The 25715-nt window shown below is 35.1% G+C and overlaps 2 protein-coding genes across 2 annotated transcripts in view; one reads left to right on the top strand and one right to left on the bottom strand.

Moving 5' to 3' along the window:
* Positions 1 to 25715, top strand: part of LOC145693329 (protein 60A-like) — a 484174-nt gene that overhangs the window by 335055 nt on the left and 123404 nt on the right. The window contains exon 4 of the mRNA XM_081769218.1: positions 1229 to 1420. Within this exon, the coding sequence (XP_081625344.1) occupies positions 1229 to 1420 (192 nt within the window). The remainder of the gene's footprint in view (positions 1 to 1228; positions 1421 to 25715) is intronic.
* LOC145693331 (uncharacterized) overlaps positions 1 to 25715 on the bottom strand; it is a 193553-nt gene that overhangs the window by 76407 nt on the left and 91431 nt on the right. The window lies entirely within an intron of this gene.

The following is a 25715-nucleotide window of genomic DNA, read 5'->3' as shown; positions in this document are numbered from 1 at the left end:
TGGATTATTGATATCTTCGAAGACACTACTATGCCAAGAAACTTTCACAGAAATGGGGATTGTCCAGGAGTACGTCATGTTGCGAAGATAGTAAATCTTCATATGTACAGTACTTCTTGGTCCACAAATTAGAAGAGCTGACCAAGTGATAAGAATAATATACTGTTCATATTTTGAGATACTTCAACAGGAAAATCAAGGCATTCTGGGCTACGTTTGCTTTAGGACTAACAGTAATGTCACATGTTTGGATCGGCAAATTCTAAATATTCTCGTATTTGATAAATAAAAATTTCAAAATAAGAGGAGCAACCGTTTCATTTCTAAAAATTACAACAGCTGTATATATGGAGTTCTCCGACATCTTTGTAAATCAATTGGATGACCAATTCTCCATCGAGAATTTCCAGTAGAGTGGCGAGGAGTTTCACACATCACACATTAGCATGTTTGATATTCAATCTTTCTTTCAGTAACCAGTCATTTCAGATCGACTTCGGCCACGCGCACGACAGATCTGAGCAGCCTAATTATTTCTTATTCCCTATGTAGATATCTGAAAGGACGAATACACGCAAACAAACCAGGAAATAAAAACGCCTTCAAAGCGAACATCAATGAAACAATTCATGAAGTAATAATGGACGTACCTATGGTGCGCCAGGTTCAATGTTCTGTGGCACAAACGATAGCTATTTCCAGCACATGATATGATGTCATCTTAGAAAATAATATTCTGTTTAAATTTCATTGCAGTATCATCGCTAACGTCAGAATTAAAAAAAAAAAAATGCCGGGTTAGTGAATGAACATACTGTATTAGGAGAGTAATTTGGCACTGAAAACGCTCTGCTCGCTTATGGATGTTTAGTGTCTATTTTCACTACAAAGATTATATGAGACGTGGACCTACAGTTTAAGGTAGAACCTGAATTACCATAATGTGTTCCTATTCTCTCCCACGAGGAATCGAACACGAGTCCTATATAGAAAGGTGTCCTAACAATTAGGCCACCGGGAAGGGCCTTAAAAACGCTCCGTTATCATTCAATAACAATGTATAAGAATATTTACTTTAGGTATAGGCTATATACTAATTTTTCAAGAAGATTTTGTGTTAGATAAATTTATTTTGGGTTCTATTGCACATATAAAGCCTGCATTTATTTAAACTAAAACAACATTCCTGTAGGACATAGAAGGAACATTTACTTATTATTTATTACAGAAGGTGAAGTTCTACCTTCAGAAGCGGGCTTAGTCGTATCAAAGGAAGAGATTGAGAGGCAGCCATTTATGGTAGGTTTCTTTAAGTCACCCGAACATCACGAAGTAAGAATTCGTAACACAAGAGGCGTTCGGCGGAAGAAAAAATCATTCGCTACAGATGTAAGGAATGAGCCATGGTTCAAACCTTCAGGTAAATTTGTAAATACAACGTACCTACAGGTAAATAACTTTTTGTACAGTATTCATCTCGCGAAAATATGTTAGGAAGGTAGTATACATCTCTAACAATGTATCTATTCGTTCTATAGTAATCCATTCTATTAGTTTAGTTAATATGTAATTTTATTTATAGCATTGTCCTATAACCATAAAAAGTCACAATTGTACATTTTGAAATTTTCAATATTGCGACACACCTTCATGGGCCACGGCCAAAGATTGGATGAGAATATTTTAACAAGGAGCATGCGAGAGCAAACAAACCATAGGTGGGTTCATTGTTCTTTTACAGCATTCAACTCTCAATGGTTTGTTTCATTAAGAGATAGATATTCTGAAATTTCTAACGAGAGTATTAGATAATTAATGCTTTCTTTTGCATTTGGATGATACAAGACGAAACTGTTTAAAGATAATAAATCAAGAACTGGAGTGTTTATTCACATTTTGACCACAACGTATTAAACATAAGAGAGAGAGAGAGACATGTGGGAAGTCCAACAGTCACTCGAAGTAACAGTTTGCATAAACGCAACACAGAATCTGCGTTTTACTTTGCGATAATCCGCATAGGAGTTATGCTTCTTGTAGACGATCCAAGAAACCTTGAACAAGACCATTCAATACCTCAAATTTACACGTTCAAAGGACTATTGTTCAAGACGCTTGAACAAGAGTCTCGCATGGTCTTGAAACATCTTTTACACGATCATAGAGGTATTGAATCATGTTTTATATACTTGTTGATAGGTAGCAGTCCAAAACAATGGACTGAAACTATGAAAACAAATGAAAGCGAAACTGCGTACTGATTTAGTTCAGACCTGTGCATGAATAGCTATAATATTAGCATATATTTCCTAACTTTCTGCAGGCATTTGGAATTTAATAGATTACCGGTATGTTAAATCATTTAGAAAGCAGTTCAATTTATTTTGTAGCAACTTCCTTCGAATTTTCACAAAGTATTATGCCCCTTTAAAATTAAATGCGGTTAGATTAGCTTAAGTTAAAAGAGTAAAGTGCTACTTAGATATAAAATCCCTGTACTAAGCTTTTTAAAAATCTGTTTCTTCAAATGGCGTACTAATGGCAGAATCACACTCAAACAGAAAAAATCGAACTGTTTTCCAAAATTGTATCACGAGGCAATGACTACCTTTTGATGTTATTTATGTTATGGCATCGAAGACTGTTTAAAAAATTGCTGGAAACGCAGGTAACCAAACAAAGCAATGATAATATATTTTTTCAGCCACTGTACTTACCGCCCATATCTGCATCAGACTTTCTTCACAAACCTATCCCATATTTGGTACTGGCTAAGAATAACCCGTCAAACAAATAGTAATTTTACTGTTAAAATGTGTAAGTTCATATGAAAGAGAATTGTTTGGGATAATAATTTCCACTGTCGGAACATGCCTGTATAATGTAGGAAACAATTATATTTAGAAGTTTTAATGTTACCAGTATCAAATCATTACAAGGGCTATAGTTCAATTCAAATGAGTGAATACGATGTCAAGGGTTTGTTGCACTATTCTTATGTTTCTTGCACTATAACCTCCGCAAATGACGCGCCTGTTCCCGACGGACGTACTCTCGCGTGGGCAAATTTTTACGTTCCTGTCCTTTAACTGTTAAATAGCATTCTCGATTTTAGTGGGGTTTTCACTTTCGTATATGTGGCATATGTCTGGATGCGCATTTGTACCTTAAGCCTAACAGACACCGTCATAGGTTTCCATCAAAAGTCGTATCAAACTTTTCTTTGATGGTAGTTTTGTCAAATAACTTGGCTAAACTTTCCCGGCCATTATAAACGATCAAACTTAAGGATGAATATATTGCTCATTTGTTTATATATCTAGATTAAATTCATAGATTACTTGAACGTACGTGTGTAGTTTTGTGGTTATACGTTGTCGAATAATTATAATGAATAAGGTTGTAGATATGAATGGAATGACTACTCACAATTACTTCTGTCTCATTTTCTTCCTTTATTGCTAATTCCAAATACTTCTTGATTTTATGCTTTGCTCATTAAACACGTATCAATTTATATTGTATTTGCCAGTCTGGTGCTTAAATTTCGTGTAATTCAGTTAATTTTCCAGTACTTCTGTTACTTTGAGGCACTGATTAAGAATAAATAGTTCGTCAAAAAATGCTAGTTTTACAGTTAAAATGAGAAAGTGCATATGAAAGAGGATTCTGTAGGGTATTAAATTCTGGAGGATTTTTTTCTGTGTAGGAAACCAGTAATGTAATTCAGAAATGAGAAACGGGCAATGTTTAGCAGAAGGGATCCAGCTGTTTTTTCTTTTCAAAAATGTTACAATTTCGGTAGCTTTTGTTCACATTAGGTTAGTTTTGGTTAGTTTATGTTACATTATATTAATGTAGAGGTCCAGCGTTATTTTCGAAAAAACGAGAGAATTTCGCTTATTTCTATTAATATTAGGTTAGTTCAGATTGGTTTAATTTATTTTAGGTTAGATTTGGTTAGGTTATGTTAGGTCTTGCTACTTGTGTATTGTATTTTTATGTAAATTTTGCATTTTTATGTATTTCTGGACCTCTTCTGCTAAACATTTACCTGAGAAACAATTACACGTTCTCTAACCTATGTGATTTAATGCAACACCAAGCGTTTTTCGCACTATCGCCATTTACACGCACACTCCTGTCACTTACACCCCTCCCTCTTGCGGACCGAAGCTTGCGCTAACTTGCGAGTACTCTGTTGGGCTCCTCCTCTGACTCGGTTAAATACCATCCTAGCATTTAATACCCGCCTAACGCAAGTTATGTGTTGTGGAGTCTTTTTTAATGTTTTATATCCGTCGCGTATTTATACCGCAAGGGAAGTCCTAGTAAAGTGAATCTGCAACGATGAGTGCAACTTCTACCTTAAGAGACAATTTCCAAGACACTACGAACAAATTTCGTAAGGTAATAATTACATGTAATAAGATAGCACGCAATTCATTCCAGACGCATCAAATGCACGCATATTATCATTCTGTATACAATTATCTGGGCATGCACCAAAATAATAAGGAATCATTTAAAGCAAGAAAAGTTAAAGAAAAATGTTTCTTAATTTACGAAATATTCTTAATCTACATCAATTTTGGGAGGCCACCTGAGGTACTTAGCCCTAATATTCTTTAATTTGATACTTTTACAAAACCGGATACTGCTAGTATGTATCAAAAGAATTCCAACTGCTTAACGTGTCAACGTAATACCCAATTACAGTGCCTGGGCCGCGGTGCCTCAGTGGTAGAGCGCTCACCTCTGATGCTAGGGGTCTCGGGTTCCAACCCTGCTCCCGCCAAGTGAACTTTGTGGGGGACAAACATCGTGTGCGTGGGTTTTCTCGGGGTTCTCCCGTTTTCTACCACTTTCTTCATTCCACCATTTCATTCATTGCTCATCACCGTCTCCTTTAGCCTAACTGGCATAATCGTGGGACGTAAAACTCAAAAATTTCATTTCATTTTCAATTACAGTGCCATCGCACAGTGATCTTCATTTGTTTCTTTGATGCAATGTTGTATGGAAATAGAACATGTCCTATTTTGGAACAGTTGTATCAAATATTGTAAGCAACCCAAAAATTGCATACAACTTGGCATCATGCACGTTCAAATTCCACTTTGATGAAATATTTGATATAATATATGATGGAATATTTGTTCGTCTATAAAGGACTTTACGGGAAAGTCCTCGTAAAAGTAACCTGCACGCATGAAAGCAACTCCTACCTTAAGAAAATAACTCCTGAAATACTACGTGTGAATTGCGTAATAAAATAATTACTTATTTTATAATAGGATTACATGTAATAATTTCCAGGGTACCTAAATTTGCGAGCATATCAATCTGCACGCAATTATTTTTTTTATTATCCCAGATTAATAAGAGTAAAAAGCAAGAAAAGCCAAATATATATATATATATATATATATATATATATATATATATATATATATATATATATATATATATATATATATATATATATATAGTATTTGATTAACTCTACTTTCTTAATCTACACTTGATATTATTGTATATTAAATTCTCAAATTAATACTTATACCTATCATTGCTTCAAGATCTAACAATAGTTATGGGCATGCAAACACTGTAACTACATCAATCGTGTATATTTTCAACAAAAATACTAACAATATCGAGCGTAGATACTAGATTTCGTTTATTGTTATAAGCAAACTTTGAACATCAGATAATTAAGGAAAAGAGTAATAAAAAGATACTTATTCAACAACTGCCGCTCTGTCTCACGACGCTATCATAGTTGTTTTGTATTTTCCTGCATTCAATTTGAGCGCTTATTGGCTATTGAACGCTCTTGAATTAGATTGTTTAGAACAGGACCGAAACGAAATCTCTTGAACTAAACTATTGAATTCAAGACAAAAATGACGTCAGTGCTGTCGTCTTTTTCATCAAATAGTCTTGAATGGTCTTGAACAAGACTCTTGTTCAAGCTTTCTTGGATCGTCTAGAATGAGTATAATAATTGCTTTTTCCATATTTTGCGTTGCGTTACGCCTCGCAGATTTTTCAAAAGCTGATACAATATGACGCCCTCGTTTTGTTAGTGTGAGCATGTTTGATTTTAAATTTTACCATATAGTTATTTAGAGGAATTTTGTTCTGTGAAAAATGATTCTTGTTCTGTATTGGGTTTAATTACTTTAATAGATATAAGAATTATTTTCAATTCTAAATTTTAAAAACTCAAAATATAAACTACGAAAATAGAATGAAATCCTAGTCCTCTGAGATTAAATATTGAGCAAAGAAATATTTGTATTAATGTACTTTAAAAATAATAAAGTATTCAATTAATCAATGATGATTATATCATATATAAAAATGAGTAAGAATTGGAAAATGTATGTATATTTCGCATCATCCATTAGAAAAACAACCTGGTAGGAGTGGGTGTATACATCGTACACAAGTATCTTTAGGTTATTGTTCAGAATTTGTTTGGATAGGTAAGGAAGACTTAAAAGTGTCTCGCCCACTGGCGCAAATCCAGGGGATGAGGGGGACATTTCCCCTCCAATCTTGGAACTGGGGGGACTAGCCTCACAATCATCCGATTTCAAATGTGTTTTTGGGGAAGAAATGTGATGATTTGTCTCCGACTGCCTCAGAGGAAAGTGAGATGAAATTGATGTCTCCCCAGAATAAGCCTCAAATCTGCCCGCCTCCCAAAGTTGAAGACAACTCTAGTCCTATCATCCTCCACAGCATTTTTAAAACTTCATAAACATTTTGAACATCGTTTTTAAAAAAAGATTATGAGAACGGTCTTATCCGTCACCCCCAATGTTGAAGACAGATTTGCACTGCTGGTCTTGTTACTCCTTCAAATTTACGCATAATTTCATTTTTCACTCAAACGCAAATTTTGCATTTGGTGATGATAACCCAAATTCGTTTAGTTGGCATTGTGTGTGCCGTTATTCGATTATGCTTCCACCTGGTGGCAGCAAGGGAAATATTGGTAGAAGAAAAGAAAGTTGAGTTGAGTTGATTTTGAGTTTATCGTCCCGTTCAGCAGCGAGGCTATATGAGACGTGGACCTACTGATTAACGTGGAATCCAAACCACATGAGCTCCCGCCGGGAATCAAACCCGGGTCTCCCGCGCCAAAGGCGCGTACGCTAACCGCTTAGCCACGGAGTAGCTCAAGAAAAGAAAGAAAAAGAGAACTGAAGAGTGTGGAATGTACGTGAAATTTGTGTATGTGTGTAAAACATGACACACCAAAATCAAATTTACACATATATGAGTTATTAATCTTGCCTCCAAAAATCTATTTGATTACGAGCACCTAAAAACCCTATAGGGTTGAGTATAGCTCGCTCCCCTCAGTGACTTTTAAGGAATCATAGTAATTCTAACGATTCATATTAGTTCATAATAAATCGGAATCGCATGTTGCAAAGATTTAAGATGTAAGTCTTGTGGTAAGGAAGCTTCAGTATAAGTAGTAGTAGTAGTAGTAGTAGTAGGAACAGGTTAGAAGCCCCATAGGGGTTGTTTAGGTTCTGTTCTCGAAAGTAGTAGTAGTAGTGACTCTTCCAGTTCCCGTGACAAAGAACTGGGAGGAGCGGGCTATACACAAGCCACACTGTATTTAAAAATGATTTGTTGCGAACAATTTACAAAAAGTGACGTGAAATATTTCAGTGTAATATGAAGAGTCGTAATAACATAATATCAAAATAAAGCTAACTCTCCGCGCCCAGTCTTGTGATCAAAAATAGGTAGGAGAGAGATACTTTTTGGCCAACAAAGGGTAAGTGCGCAGGAGATGACGCTGTGAAGGATGTGTTGGTGAGCTTTGCTCTCACTATTTTTCTTAAAATTTTACTGTTTACAATTTTTACTTTTAACAATTTAAATGTTTGTTTCAATTTTCATACACTGCTTTACATTTTCCACGAGGTCATGCGCCGCTTCTCACTTTTACTTACAGTGACAGTGTAAAATCATTTTTACTTAAAACAGACAATTTCGGCCATCTTCGCACGTGCCATTTTCGTGCATACGAGCTGCGGCTTATAAATACGTATAATAATACTCGCAAGATGTTCAAGACCAGACAAGACAAGTGCGCACAAAGTGTAGATGGAATTCTGACACGAATAAACTGCCCTTCAACATTAATCTTCTCTAGTTCGTCGTACATAGAGTAGACTGTAAAATACTCTTATCACGATGAAGATACGACGACGGTAACATCTTGTTTCCATAGTAGAAGAGGCGATACGAACATTAATAATTGGTAGATGAAATGGATGAGAATAAGAGATGGCGCTGTAATTAATAAGTATTCGAAAGCTTTGCTCTCAATTTTTATTATTTATAATTCATTACTTTTGACAATTTTACTATTTGTGACAATCTTATTACACTGTTTTTCAATTTTAATATATTCATGCACCGCTTATCCTTTATTATTACAGTAACAGTGTGAAAAACAATTATATTTCAAACAGGCAAATTCGGCCATTTTTGCTCATGCTATTTTAATACATATGCTTACTTCAAACAAATTTGCTTTGAAACAAATTTAGTGAAATAGTCCACAAGGCTCTACGGCTGGGAGTTCCTTTATAAATCTTCCGAAAGGGAGATAACAAACTGAAATTCAAGATAAAATGGATTACCAGAAATGAACGGACTTGTGCTTCGGGAGTGAACCTTCTCACGTTTGAAACAGGCCTGAGACAATGAATATATTTGAATATTCGAATATCAATCCTACGAATCGATAATTTAACTGGGGCAGACATTGTGATGTGAGTGCATGACATTCGTTGTGACAAGTATACGGGAGTAGATGATAATTTCACCTGTTCTCAATATTACATTTTAGATCGTCTAACAGATGCTACCACCCGAAATTGGACCGTAGATGATTAGGTTGAGTGCATTGAGCAAAATAATTGAGTGGCAACCGGAGAAAGGTATTGTATGTTCCGAACCCGCAGGTAATACAGTGCAAAGCTGTATTGACCGGGGCGAGGAACCGGGTAGGCCCTGCGGGGACACTAAATGATGGAAATATTTTGTCCGAGATGCGCGAAACCGTACTCTCGTAAAATGGTTCCCTCACAGGGACGAAGACTCGTAAAACGGCTCCCTAATGATCAGGGGCGTCCAGGGATCGAACCAAGGACTTATAGTCTTGCCTCATGGTTAACCATGGTAAAAATCATGTCTTGAGTGGTATAGTAGTTGTGCTTTACAAATAACAAATTCGTTTTATCAAAATGACGTCAGCTTTAAAGTGCTCCCACGAGCTGTCTGGGTTATACTTAAGGAGCCGCGCTTCCCATTTAGGAAAGGACGAGAAACGCCATAATTTTAGGAATTATTCATTAAGTATCTAGCATGTTAAAAAGTAGGTAATAGAGTGAGTTCTAATTAGTTAATGAGTGATTCGAAATAAAAGAAGATGTGTGTGTATTCCGCTCTCGTTGTGTTTTGAAGTTTGTTTTGCCCTTGTACTTAATGTATGAGTACGTGTGGGGGCAATTGAACGCATATCGCATGTTCCGTGCACGTGGATATTGGAGTGTGAATACAATATGATCTGGGTTTCTTATGTGTTGTATTACCACTTGTACATCAAATAAAATCAATTTTGTAGCTAGTGCAACAGTAAGAAGTATCCTCGTGCACCGGAGATGAGAAGTAGTTGTTCTTAAGAATTACCGCTGTCCGTCTTATTTGAAAACTAATCTGAGGAAGTAAGTACAGATGCGTTTTCTTTATAGGAATACTTCTGGTGTGATCCCCTATCATTTTGTTTTGCGCACAGGGCCGGCCTTAGGTAGTGCGGGGCCCCAGGTTTACAACTTTATATATATATATATATATATATATATATATATATATATATATATATATATATATATATATATATATATTTTAATAGTCGGATAAAATGGAATACCTGATTATCTCGCCTATGATGTGTTGCTTCCAAGCGGAGAGGGAAGAAGCTACTACCTCATGTTCCCATGATGCTCTACAGTCAGTCTCCTTGTGATTGTGACATTTGCTTTGTTGGTAGACTAGAAAACTGATTTCTTATTCGTGAAAACTTTTACAGGTAAGTGTTATACAACCTGTATTTTCCTATTGACATGTAATAGAACAACAATTCTTTGTTTACTATGAAGTTTAATATACAGAGTGTTAGTTTGATAAGCGTCATTATCCTATACGCCTTCGAATGCATTTAACAGCTCTTTCGTTTCCAACGTGGCGTGGAGGGCAATATGGAATACGCGCAAGAAAAGCATGGTATTCCGTATGCCGTATGGTATTCTGATTATAAAAATATCTATCGGAGATTGGGCAATTAAACATACATTTATGATGACAACAATGCTAAGTGTATTTTTTATTACAGCAAATTTTCTGATTTTCTGATAGGGTGAGCTTGGGTCCAGCGTTCATCATGTTTATTGTGAGCACACAATGACTGTGCAGATCCTGAAGCAGAGTATTATATTTATGACCTTCGCAAGTGATCACATTTAGTTATAGCTTGGCGTTCAGAATTTTCATATATTGTCACTGTATTCATTGTATGTTCAACAGAAAACTCATTTCTTTTCTATATAGCATTTGTATTTCATATTACCCTCCAAAGTGGTTTCCTTAAAAATTTTAAATTTTGCCCACACCTGTAACGAAACTTCTTTATCAAGATACGCATAAGTAAAGCCAAATATGTAAGGCGTATACATGTTTTCCTTTTTGTTTCAATGTGCAATTATTAACTGAGTCACAAGCGAAACAAAAATGGTATTCCATAATACCCGAGCTTCCTCTACTTTCTCAGATTAGTCTTCACACGAGACAAGACAGTTTGTGACATCGTGTCATTCTGATAGAACGATTAAAAATTTCAAGATGTGTTTTATGTGTAAAGCAAAACAATCATACCACTCTAGACAAGATTTTTACCTTTATACCATATTCGTGAAGTGGTTAACAATGAGACGAGACATCTTCAAGTCTTTCTTACAAATCCAAACCTATTCTTAAGTATAATCTAAAGATGCTTGTGTGAGATGTCTACACCCAGTCCTATTATATTGTTTTTCTAAAGTATGATGCAAAAGGTTCGTAAGTTTTTCTAATTCTTACTCATTTTTACATATGATATAATCACCATTGATTAATTGAACACTATTATTTTCAAAGTACACTAACACGAATGTTTCTTTGCACAATATTGAATCTCAGAGAACCAGGGTTAATTCTATTTTCATAGCTCAAATATTGAGTTCTTAAAATTTGGAATTTAAAATAATTCTTATATCTATTAAAGTAATTAAACCCAGTACACTTTAAATATATTATCAAATGTTTAACGCAACAACTTTCCTTCTAAAACATTGATTTTTGTCATTACTGAAATAAATACTCTAAACAAGGGATGCAAATAACCACTCGCTCGGGGCGAGTGGTTCATCCGTGCGGGCGAGTATTTAATAGCATACCGAAGGTAAGTAAATGATTTCTATTATGGGATGTGGGCTAGTAGCTTTTTTCTTGGGCTTGTAAAATTTTGTTGCTTATTTGCATCCCTGCTCTAAAATACATATGTATATAATTTACTTCCTAACTATAAGGTCTGCATTTTCAATTGCTGTTAAGACATTATATAAGTAATATTTGTGTGTGCTAAATTCAAAGCCATATTATGAGAAACATATTTTTAACAGTAAAGTATGCTGTAAGGAGTTCTCTTAGGTCATATATCTTTACTGCAGGAGGGCCATGTTCGATTCCTCTATCCAGTAGTCTGTCCACAAGACAATTCTTTTAATAATAATAGGAATCCACGGTAGTTAAGCGCTTAGAGTTCCATGGGAGAACAAAGTTCGATTTGCGATGGGAGTTCATATGCTTCAGATACCGCATATTGCATAGCTTCGTAAGTAGAAGGGATGTTAAATTAAAATCAAATCACCAAGCGTCCGTAGTGAGTTAGTAGTGAAGTTTTACTCTCTATTACGAGGGGGCCTACATTCGACTTGCGTAGATGTCACATGTTATCAAAAGCAAAATTAATATGTTCATTGAAGAACAAGCACCAAAATACCGTGAAATCTGAATACAGTGTCCCTCTCCTTCAATAATGTATCAAAATATCTATCCTAGTTCCAGGTACACTGCAATGTTAACACATAATGTCCCTGCAGGAACCCTGCCCCTCCAGGATCCCTTGCCAACGATGTCCTCTACAATTCTTTTCCAAGTACATATTCATTCATTACGTGTTAACGCAATTCCCAAAGGCCATACATTACATTATACAGTGGACCACGATAACCGACGGGGTACTAATAACAAAAACACAGTATGAAAGTTATGGACCAAAAGAAAAAAATATAATGTTCCAATTCAACTCTCTTAACACACGAGTATTATTGTAAGTAATACGAAAGTACAAAGAATTAGAAACGAACGTATAAATAATTAAACTGGCGAATAATTTCATTACGAAGAAATAAAAATAAGATATATAAAAAATAAAACTACCGGCTTTGGTTGATGTTCTCTCTCTAAAAGTAAGATATATCGTACGCTACTGAATATTTCACTATAAACTATTTCTGTGAACAAAGAATCTACACCAAACTCAGACACTGACTTCTGTTTTTTATTCTGTGAATTTCCCATTATTTGAACCTGGGCGTCTGAAAAGGAAAAATATGCAAAAGTATTTCTGAAAACTATGAGGAAAAATTCAATTGTTCATTGTTTATATATTTACCAAGTTAAAATTACGTATCTAAATCAACAGATGCATCTATTATGTTTCATATCTTATTTTAATATTCTTCTTGGTTTAGTAAATAATCAATCGATTTAATCATATAGTAGTACTTGCAGCACCTGAGGACACTTTAGACTTTGACCCCGACCTTTATGACGTCATAGGTCAAAGGTCAATGACCTTGGCCCGGGGTCAATGACCTAGGGGTACCTAGGACCACCCCCTCTAAATTTTGGCAGGGGTACCATGGCCCACCCCCTAAATTTTGGCAGGGGTACATAGGACCACCCCCCTTAAATTTTGGAAATTGCCAAATCTAAAAATTTGGTATGGTAGCCTAGGACCATAGTATGTACCTCTATCAGTATTGGGTGTCTATGTCGTTCCCTTTCATGGGTAAAAAATTGCCAAAAAGTCAAATTTCGGGGTTTTTGACCTAATTTATCCCCTTTGATGAGGTATTATTACCTTATATAGTTATATGGGCGTATACAGGGGTCCATTACTTTTCATAAGATATGGGTATATTAATGCACCTCTTGAAAAATTTAGGAGGGGTACCTTGGCCCACCCCTTAAATTTTGGAAATTGACCAATTTAAACATTTGGTATTATAGTACAGGACCCTAATATGTATTATGATAAATTTGGGTGGTCCACCTCGTTCCCTTCTAGGGGTACAAAATTGCCAAAATATAAACGTAAGCAATACGTAGTACCACGGTTTGGTTTTTGGTCGATTTTATCCCCTTTGATGACGTGTTATTATCCTATATAGTTATATGGTCATGTATAGGGGTCCATTGCCTTTCATAAGATATGGGTATATTTGTGCACTCCTTTAAAAATTTGGGAGGGGTACTTTGGCCCACCCCTTAAATTTTGGAAATTGCCCAATTTAAACATTTGGTATTATAGTACCGGACCCTAACATGTATTATGATAAATTTGGGTGGTCCACCTCGTTCCCTTTTAGGGGTACAAAATTGTCAAAATATAAACGTAAGCAATACGTTGTACCACGTGTTTGGTTTTTTGGCCCAATTTATCCTCTTGGATGAGGTTCTATTACCTTATATGGTTATATGGTTATGTATAGGGGTCTATTCCCTATCATAAGACATAGGTACATTTGTGCACTCCTTTAAAAATTTGGGAGGGATACTTTGGCCCACCCCTTAAATTTTAGAAATTGCTCATTTTATATATTTGGTATTATAGTACTGGACCCTAACATGTATTATGATAAATTTGGGTGGTCCACCTCGTTCCCTTTTTAGGGGTACAAAATTGCCAAAATATAAACGTAAGCAATACGTTGTACCACGTGTTTGGTTTTTGACCTAAGTTATCCCCTTGGATGAGGTCCTATTACGTTATATGGTTATATGGTTATGTATAGGTGTTTATTCCCTATCATAAGACATAGGTACATTTGTGCACTCCTTTTAAAATTTGTGAGGGGTACCTTGGCCCACCCCTTAAATTTTAGAAATTGCTCATTTTATATATTTGGTATTATAGTACTGGACCCTAACATGTATTATGATAAATTTGGGTGGTTCACCTCGTTCCCTTTTAGGGTTACGAAATTGCCAAATTTTAGTACAACCACGTGTTTGTTTTGGCTCAATTTATCCCCTTGGATGAGGTCCTATTACCTTATATGATTATATGGTTATGTATATTGGTCCATTTCCTATTATAAGACATGGGTATATTGATGCACCCTTTAAAAATTTGGGAGGGGTACCTTGGCCCACCCCTTAAATTTAGGAAATTGCCCAATTTAAACATTTGGTATAATAGTATAAGACCCTAATATATATATATTACTATAAATTTGGGTGGTCCATCTCGTTCCCTTTCATGGGTACGAAATTGCCAAATTTTAGTACAACCACGTGTTTCGTTTTTGACCTAATTTATTCACTTGGATGAGGTCCTATTACCTAATATGATTATGTGGTCATGTATAGGGGGCCATTTTCTATCATAAGACATAGGTACATGGATGCACCCCGGGAGGGGTACCATAGGCAATCCCTTAAATTTTGGAAATTTTTCAATTTAAGCATTCGCTATCATAGTACATGACCTCAATATGTATCATGATAAATTTGGGTGGTCCACCTTGTTCCCTTTCATGAGTAAAAAAAATGCCAAAATATAAACATAAGCAATATGTTGTATCACGTGTTTGGTTTTTGGCCCAATTTATTCCGTTTGAAGCGGTCTTATACCGTATATGGTCATATGGTCATGTATATAGGTTCATTTCCTATCATAAGACATGAGTACATTGATGCACCCTTTAAAAAATTTGGGAGGGGTATCTTGACTCATCCACTCAGTTTTAGAAATTGTTTAATATAAGCATTTGGTATCTTCGTACAGGTCTTCAATATGTACCACTATAAATTTGGATGGTCCACATCGTTCCCTTTCATGGGTAAAGAACTACCAAAAATCAAATTTCGGAGGTTATTGACCCTTTGATAAGTATTTAGCACGTTATATGGTTTATTACCTTTATATGTTTATGTTCTCTTTTAAATTTGGGAATTATAAAATAACATAATTTGGTAAACGTTTTCTAGGACCCATTGTAGATGTTGGTGTTCCTCTTATGGCCAAATATTCAAAATTTAAAGGTTATTGACCGGCTTTATTATTGAATAACTACAGGATTTATTACTTTTTCATAAGACACAGGTGTATTTGTGTACCAATCTTAAATTTTGGGAGGGGTACATTTCTTATTGTCATATCAATAATTGGTAATTGTTCTTAAAATTGGATAGTATCTCATTCATTGGGTAAATCATTATGATCACGTGATCAGTTATTGACCTATGATGGGATTAGGAGTCCAGGACATTGGTACATTTAAACTTTGTAGGATGATTTGAGAATTGTCAAATGAAATTGCGTCATTGGTATTGATTATTACAGCCAAATATAAACGTAAGCAATACGATGTACCACGTGATTGACCTTGATGAGGTAGTGTACAGGGATACATAGCTAACCTTATTGAAACTTATGACTCATAGTCTTAAGGGAATACATGCTACAACACTGGCAAAGTTATTGTTGATGCAATTTGATTGGTTGATCACTATCTTTCGTGCAATCTGATTGGCTGATCACTATCTTTCGTGCAATCTGATTGGTTGCTGATTTTCAAATCTTTGCTGCAATCAGTTTTAAGTTTGGTTTAACATTTAAAAATCTTGGTTTCGTTCAACATTTTGCACTCACTAATAAATATGATCAAAACCGTTTATTTGTTAATCGAATAGTTAAAAACCGGATAAAGTTTGACGGTTAACCGTGAAACGTGAAATTTTTTTAGTTTGAAAATTTTTTGTTTGAAAGTTTTTGTTTGAAAACTCTTGTTTCAAATTTGTGTTTGAATTTTTTTGTTTCAGAATTTTGTTTGAAATTTTTTTTTGTTTGAAAATTTTTAATTTTTTTGTTGCAAAATTTTGTTTGAAAATTTTTTGTTTAAAATTTTTTGTTCGAAATTTTTGTTTTGAAATTTTTCGTTTCCAAATTTTTTGTTTAAAATTTTTTTGTTTCGAATTTTTTTTTCAAAATTTTGTTTGAAATTTTTTTGTTTGATTTTTTTTGAAATGTTTGTTTCAAAGTTTGGTTTGACATTTTTAAAAGTTTGTGCACTCATTAGTAAAGAACCGGAACTGTTTAGAACTAAAACCTCTGGCAACATTGTGGTGCAATAGTACACATCAGAATATGGGGTTGTACTTGAAATGAAAAAACACAATTCATTGAAATGGATCATTTTATTACACTCCACATACATCCATACCAGATAGTGGTTCTGGATATTGTCGATACAATGTATTTTGAACTTCTTGCACTAGTTTGTCTTTAGCGTATAATTTTAATTCCAATTGAAGTCTTTTAAGGTCTATTGCGATATCAATTGGTGGAAACTCAATGTCCATTTGATCACAAATAAACTGTTTATCAATACTGGTATGCACCCACGAACGGTGTTGACAACCATCACAATATCTAGATACATGTTGTACAATATGCATAACACATTTTTCAAAATAGTACTTTTTTAGAAATATACTTGTTTTGTTGCACACTTCCACTGCATGTTTCACACACTGAAATACGCTGATGAATTTGTTCCATTCCGTTTGTGTTAGATACACCATGTTGCGAGGGACATGGAATGTACTCTTTTTACGTAACAGCACCATCTTCTCTTCGAGGACTGTACGCAGCACCACTTCATGATTTGAGCCTAATGATTTGACTATGGTCACATTTAGCTCATCATGAAAATAATCGTTCATTTGGTCGATTCGTGAACATAATATTTGCCATTCTTCAAAGGTCAGTTGTACACCAAATTGTTCTGCTTTGCCCAATCGAATTACTGGTTCAAATGTTCTAGCACTGATACCAATCATCACATGTTTGGTTTGAAATATATTTATTGGATAATAGCTTGCGAAGATGAACTCTTTATCGTTAGAAGTACACATCTTTCCTCCTGAAAAGCACTTGCTCAAATGATTTCGTGGGATGACAATGTATTGGTTGATTTATAGAATTACGGCTGACGTCATAGGAAAGGAATGTGCTGACATTTGAATTCATGGTTTCATCACAGTTACTGACGTCATGCTGACCAACCAAATTCATACAACTATGTCTGACGTCAAAGGAATGTGCTGACGTTTGAATTCATGATTTCATCACAATTGCTGACGAATCCGGCTGTGTACTAAATGATGCTGTGTCAAATTGATGACTTCGACCCAAGAATCCTTTGTAACATAAAGATACAGATCCAGTATTTAAGAAACGCAGCAGTTCTTCTTGTTTTGATGCTTCCATGGGTAAATATCTTGCTGGTAAAATTATATTCTTATCATTTTCAAGCTTCACTACGATTCTTAATCCAAACTTTGTAGGGATCATTTGGCTAGCTAAGATTCTATAAGGTACATTCTGTTGTAAATCAGTAATCTTGGTAAATGATTTCATCACATCACGTGTGTTTAGAAACTGCAGACAAGTAGCCATGATGATGTTATCATGAATACTAACTCGAACGATACTTATATATGATGCAAAACTGATGACGTTGCATTATCATGTTCTGACGTGTACTATTGCACCATAATGTTGCCAGAGGTTTTAGTTCTAAAAAGTTCCGGTTCTTTACTAATGAGTGCACAAACTTTTAAAAATGTCAAACAAAAAATTTCAAACAAAAAATTTTCAAACAAAAATTTTCAAACAAAAAATTCGAAACAAAATTTGGAAACGAAAAATTTTTCAAACAAAAATCTTGAAACAGAAAAAAAGTTTGGAAACGAAAAAATTTCAAACGAAAAAAATTTTAAACAAAAAAATTGAAACAAAAATTTACAAAAAAAATTTTTAAACAAAATATTTTCAAACAAAAATTTCAAACAAAATTCTGAAACAAAAAAATTCAAACAAGATTTTGAAACAAAATTTTCAAACCAAAAATTTCGAAACAAAAATTTTTAAACTAAAAATATCAAACGAAAAAAATTTCAAACCAAAGTTTCAAACTTTTTAAATGTTAAAGCAAAACTGAATGCAGCAAAGATTTGAAAATCAGCAACCAATCAGATTGCACGAAAGATAGTGATCAGCCAATCAGATTGCACGAAAGATAGTGATCAACCAATCAAATTGCATCAACAATAACTTTGCCAGTGTTGTAGCATGTATTCCCTTAAGACTATGAGTCATAAGTTTCAATAAGGTTAGCTATGTATCCCTGTACACTACCTCAAGGTTAATCACGTGGTACATCGTATTGCTTACGTTTATATTTGGCTGTAATAATCAATACCAATGACGCAATTTCATTTGACAATTCTCAAATTATCCTACAAAGTTTAAATGTACCAATGTCCTGGACTCCTAATCCCATCATAGGTCAATAACTGATCACGTGATCATAATGATTTACCCAATGAATGAGATACTATCCAATTTTAAGAACAATTACCAATTATTGATATGACAATAAGAAATGTACCCCTCCCAAAATTTAAGATTGGTACACAAATACACCTGTGTCTTATGAAAAAGTAATAAATCCTGTAGTTATTCAATAATAAAGCCGGTCAATAACCTTTAAATTTTGAATATTTGGCCATAAGAGGAACACCAACATCTACAATGGGTCCTAGAAAACGTTTACCAAATTATGTTATTTTATAATTCCCAAATTTAAAAGAGAACATAAACATATAAAGGTAATAAACCATATAACGTGCTAAATACTTATCAAAGGGTCAATAACCTCCGAAATTTGATTTTTGGTAGTTCTTTACCCATGAAAGGGAACGATGTGGACCATCCAAATTTATAGTGGTACATATTGAAGACCTGTACGAAGATACCAAATGCTTATATTAAACAATTTCTAAAACTGAGTGGATGAGTCAAGATACCCCTCCCAAATTTTTTAAAGGGTGCATCAATGTACTCATGTCTTATGATAGGAAATGAACCTATATACATGACCATATGACCATATACGGTATAAGACCGCTTCAAACGGAATAAATTGGGCCAAAAACCAAACACGTGATACAACATATTGCTTATGTTTATATTTTGGCATTTTTTTTACTCATGAAAGGGAACAAGGTGGACCACCCAAATTTATCATGATACATATTGAGGTCATGTACTATGATAGCGAATGCTTAAATTGAAAAATTTCCAAAATTTAAGGGATTGTCTATGGTACCCCTCCCGGGGTGCATCCATGTACCTATGTCTTATGATAGAAAATGGCCCCCTATACATGACCACATAATCATATTAGGTAATAGGACCTCATCCAAGTGAATAAATTAGGTCAAAAACGAAACACGTGGTTGTACTAAAATTTGGCAATTTCGTACCCATGAAAGGGAACGAGATGGACCACCCAAATTTATAGTAATATATATATATTAGGGTCTTATACTATTATACCAAAGGTTTAAATTGGGCAATTTCCTAAATTTAAGGGGTGGGCCAAGGTACCCCTCCCAAATTTTTAAAGGGTGCATCAATATACCCATGTCTTATAATAGGGAATGGACCAATATATATAACCATATAATCATATAAGGTAATAGGACCTCATCCAAGGGGATAAATTGAGCCAAAACAAACACGTGGTTGTACTAAAATTTGGCAATTTCGTAACTCTAAAAGGGAACGAGGTGAACCACCCAAATTTATCATAATACATGTTAGGGTCCAGTACTATAATACCAAATATATAAAATGAGCAATTTCTAAAATTTAAGGGGTGGGCCAAGGTACCCCTCACAAATTTTAAAAGGAGTGCACAAATGTACCTATGTCTTATGATAGGGAATAAACACCTATACATAACCATATAACCATATAACGTAATAGGACCTCATCCAAGGGGATAACTTAGGTCAAAAACCAAACACGTGGTACAACGTATTGCTTACGTTTATATTTTGGCAATTTTGTACCCCTAAAAAGGGAACGAGGTGGACCACCCAAATTTATCATAATACATGTTAGGGTCCAGTACTATAATACCAAATATATAAAATGAGCAATTTCTAAAATTTAAGGGGTGGGCCAAAGTACCCCTCCCAAATTTTTAAAGGAGTGCACAAATGTACCTATGTCTTATGATAGGGAATAGACCCCTATACATAACCATATAACCATATAAGGTAATAGAACCTCATCCAAGAGGATAAATTGGGCCAAAAGACCAAACACGTGGTACAACGTATTGCTTACGTTTATATTTTGACAATTTTGTACCCCTAAAAGGGAACGAGGTGGACCACCCAAATTTATCATAATACATGTTAGGGTCCGGTACTATAATACCAAATGTTTACATTGGGCAATTTCCAAAATTTAAGCGGTGGACCAAAGTACCCCTCCCAAATTTTTAAAGGAGTGCACAAATGTACCCATATCTTATGAAAGGTAATGGACCCCTATACATGACCATATAACTATATAGGATAATAACACGTCATCAAAGGGGATAAAATCGACCAAAAACCAAACCGTGGTACTACGTATTGCTTACGTTTATATTTTGGCAATTTTGTACCCCTAGAAGGGAACGAGGTGGACCACCCAAATTTATCATAATACATATTAGGGTCCTGTACTATAATACCAAATGTTTAAATTGGTCAATTTCCAAAATTTAAGGGTGGGCTAAGGTACCCCTCCCAAATTTTTCAAGAGGTGCATTAATATACCCATATCTTATGACAAGTAATGGACCTTTGTATACGCCCATATAACTATATAGGATAGTAATACCTCATCAAAGGGGATAAATTAGGTCAAAAACCCCGAAATTTGACTTTTTGGCAATTTTTTACCCATGAAAGGGAACGACATAAACACCCAATACTGATAGAGGTACATACTATGGTCCTAGGCTACCATACCAAATTTTTAGATTTGGCAATTTCCAAAATTTAAGGGGGGTGGTCCTATGTACCCCTGCCAAAATTTAGGGGGTGGGCCATGGTACCCCTGCCAAAATTTAGAGGGGGTGGTCCTAGGTACCCCTAGGTCATTGACCCCGGGCCAAGGTCATTGACCTTTGACCTATGACGTCATAAAAGTCGGGGTCAAAGTCCAAAGTGTCCTCAGGTGCTGCAAGTACTACTCATATAATAACAAATATATCGAAAAACATTTTCCTTTCTCCTCACTTGCGAATGATTAGCCATTAACCTTTTAAGAGATGATGATCTAGCTGAGCTGTCAATACTTTCGCTTCGCCCCTTCTATGACGTTAGATTTGCATAGAAAGGCACATGCTCAGTTCGAGATTGGTAGTGGCACAGAGAAGAACTATATGTTTGAATGTTTTGTGAGTATATGGATGAAATAAATAATGTTTTTAATTTCTACCTTTTTCTCCTTTCTGGTCGCTCGTGTTAGCATAACGTAATTTATCATAAATTTTTAATTTTTAATTTTTAGAACGTAGACCTGTCAGCCAGGGGAGTGGCCAAAAAAAGATGCTGGGGCCAGAATCTGCTTATCAGGGGCAAGAGGATAAAAAGGTGTAAGAGCCAAAATCTGTTTTCAGGGCCGAAGTTCAAAAAAAGTGCAGGGACCAAACTCTACTTCTCAGGAACGAGGGGCCAAAAATATGCAGGAGCTAAAACCTGCCATTAAAATCTGTGGTTCGTCATTTTTTGCTTTACGGATATGCTGGCCAAAAGAAAAAGAAGAAGTGCCCGAGAGACGAGACAATGCACAAAAATTGATTACTTGGGACCACTTTCCAGTCCTTTTCTACTATCCTATCTTTTTAGGTAGTAGCATTAGTCTTAGTTCTGATCAAGAATCAGGTAGCAAGGGTACATAACACAACTACAGAATCTATACAAACTGTAACATCAAATCACACTTACTTTAAGCCAGTTGCTGTAAAATAAAATTATATTTATGCAATGGGGGATGTTATTAGAGCAGATCCAGGCATATGTATCAATAGCCAATCCTGAAAGACCTGTAGAGAAAACATTTTGTAAAATTCACACACATGAAAGACATGGCAGATTGGAACTCATTTTCGATTTATTTTAAAAATTAGTACAAAAAATTGTGCTTTCCGTAAGAAATTTGTGGAAATAATACGTGAGAAGTATGCTTTGACAAAAGAATCGACTTTCGAACACCCCGAAGCATTGCAACTAACTTGTCATTTCCTGTTATGAGAATAATAAGAGCTTGCTGTCCTGATTGTAAGATTTAGATATGCATAACACTGTATCAAAATATACTATATTTTTAACATCTTCTGAGATTAAACGTTGTGAAATTTTGTCTGTAAATGTAATGGGAATTGTAATTGTACTGTAAGGATAGATTCTGCAGTTTGGAAAATGTGTATGCAGCTGCAGTTGATCATGAAGTGATTACCTTTCACAATGAAAAGAAAACTTATTTTTTAAATGCAGTGCCTGAAGAAACACCTGTTGAAAAAAATTTTTGGACCTGAGTGTGTATGCGGAAGGGATAGGAATATTTATGTGCAAATGCAAATGCATGTATGTGTATGCAAGAACATGCTAATATTTTATTTGTACAGTCATAAAATACTAGAAATCGAATCAAGAAACACGCTCACCTGTAAATGCTCCAAATTTACATGTAATATATTTTTTCGCTCTAACGCAAATTTTGCGTTAATTTTCAGTGGTTAGTAGTTAAGAATCCAAATTTGTACAGATCGCCTTATGTGTGCCTTCCGTCGATTGTGCTGCCACCTGGTAGTAATAAAAAGAACGTTAGTAGAAGAAAAAGAAGAGGAAAACGAGAGAAGTGCGCTGAGAAACTAAGAAATATTTCACCTTATGCAGAGTCGTTTCGACGTATGATTAGCATCATACTAAAACACTGAATATTGCAGGAGACTTTGTTAGTAGAACTCTTTAGTATGGCATCAATTGCGCTTCAAAATGACTCTCCATAAGGCCCATTGTGTTTGTGTTGGTGCTGAGCATGATTCAGCATATTTTCGTTAAATTTGAACTATACTCTCGCTCCCATGTTATAGTTTAATATGTTGAATATGTAATAACGTTGGGAAAGACCAAGTTATATATGAAGTGCCGTAAGTTATCTATAAAATTGATGACTGATGTTTTAGTAAAGTTTGCCAATGTTCTTTTAATTAATCTTAAAGTAAAACTTTACCACGTCATACTTCGTGATAAAAAGGTATGGGAGGACGAGATACTTTTGGGCAGAAAAAGCTTTCGGCGTAAAAATCATGATAGAAGAAGACATGAGTTAGATAGTTTTCCAACAAAATTATTCTATAATTCAGTATACTTTGAACTGAACGTGAAATAACCTTATTACAATGTTTATCCGGAGTAGACGTCTTACATTTTGACAGATGTGGCGATACGAACAGCTGTTGTAAGAAGATTGAGTGGATATTGAAAATGGAAGGACTTGTGCTTCGTAATTGTGAGCATTCACGTGTGTAACTGGAATAAGACATTGAATCTGTTAGAACCTTCGAATTTATTCTACGGACCAATTATTTCACTGGGGCAAAGGTTACTCTAATAATTCATGTAATACTTCAGGGATGTTTAGTTCTGACAGTAAATGACACTGAGAGTATTTGTAATTTTTTGTTCTGTTTGCAGGAAGCATGGCGTCAGTATTGCATGTGAGTGTCATTTGATGTAACAAGTATATGAGAGTGAACGATACTTTCGTCTATTTTCATTATTGCATTTTAGATCTTCTTACGGACGTGACCTCCCGAATCCAGACCGTAGACGGCAAGGAAGAGCGCGTTTAACGGAGTCATTGGGCGACTGACGGAGAGTGAGGCATTTTCTGAATCCACAGGTAATTCAGTGCAAGGCTGTGTTGCTTGGGGGTGAAGAACCGTGCGGACTCTGCGGGAGTCGCCAAATGATGGGATATTCCGAGACGCGTAAAGCCGTACTATTATAGAAAGGCTCTTCCCTCCAGGGTTTCGAACCCGGTACCGTTATAGAATGACTTTCCCTTCACCGGACAGATAAATTAATAATAATTCATATTATTATTAACTGATTTGTAGAGGATCAGGGGGTTGCTACATCTGGGGGAGGATCTAGGTGTATTATAATACTTGATAGTTTTTATTTCTCATGATATGCTGTATGCGCTAACTTGGAAGTATTATTGGTGTTTATTGTGTTTGTACATTTGTAAAGTATAATCATGGCAGAAAGTGAAAAGTTAACTTTGCATGCTCTACTTGAAGCTATCAATGAAATTAAAACCTCCGACGCGCAACAAATACAATCACTTAATGATGCTGTCAATAATACCAAACAACAAATAGAAAAATCTCACAACGAACTAAAGAACGGCTAGAAAAATGTTTTGACGGTGTTACAATTAGAGTATCGACGTTACAGGAATCTTCTACTAAATTGAAAAAGTGCTGAAACGATGCAAAAAATTAAATGTAGCATTAACTGTAGTGTAGACAGAATTAATCGTGCAGGTTCAGATAGCGTTAAACGATTTTCGATGCAGTTAGACGATAAGCTTGAGTCACAAAAGAAAGGAAGTAATGAAGGAAATAGTGTTGTAGTCACTGGTACTTGTACAGATAAAGAATATGCGAGTACTCCATGTCCAATTATTAATGAAAGTTCTTGTCAAATTGCTGTGGCAGATACACCTACTCTTAAAATAGTCGATAAGCGACAGGTAAAAGAAAATTGTGTGTTGTGTGAACGGTTGAATGACATTCACGAGCTGTGTGCATACCGTTTAGCGAAAAATAGCACTAATGTTGTCGTTCATTCTAATGAAATTGGAGGCAAAAGTAAGACCTCGATGCGCGTTAGTAGCTTGCTATCGCAGGAACTTCAAAGTGTCCTAGGTAGTGTACCGCTTAATGAGTTAAAATGCATCCCCGCCCGCACTAGTGGCTTTTATTTTGTTAATGTAACAGTTGTCAAACTAGGTAGTGTTGAAAGAAATCTAGACAATTATGTGTTAGTAGTCAGTCAAGTACAAATTAAGCAGATCAAACAAATAACTTTCTTTGCACTCGTATGCACGATGTCTGTGCATTCAAAAATCGAAAATGGTAATTTTGAGTTAAGTAAGCTTCTCAACTGTAGTAGTAACTTTGTCTCTTGGAAAGAAAAAAGAATGGTTTGTCGTGAAATTTTCAGTAGCGTAAAGCACGTGTGTAGCAAACGTGTCGGAAAGTGCATTCATTTACAAGCTTACAGTGAAAAGAGCAAGAAAAATAAACAAAGGTTGCATAAAGTCCGTAAGAAAGTAAAGAAATTGTTCCATCTGTTACATA

Source organism: Thermobia domestica, chromosome 8 (genome assembly GCF_964235325.1).
Source record: "Thermobia domestica chromosome 8, izTheDome1.hap1.1, whole genome shotgun sequence".
Taxonomy (NCBI): Eukaryota; Metazoa; Arthropoda; class Insecta; order Zygentoma; family Lepismatidae; genus Thermobia; species Thermobia domestica.
This window is presented reverse-complemented; position numbering and strand designations above follow the sequence as displayed.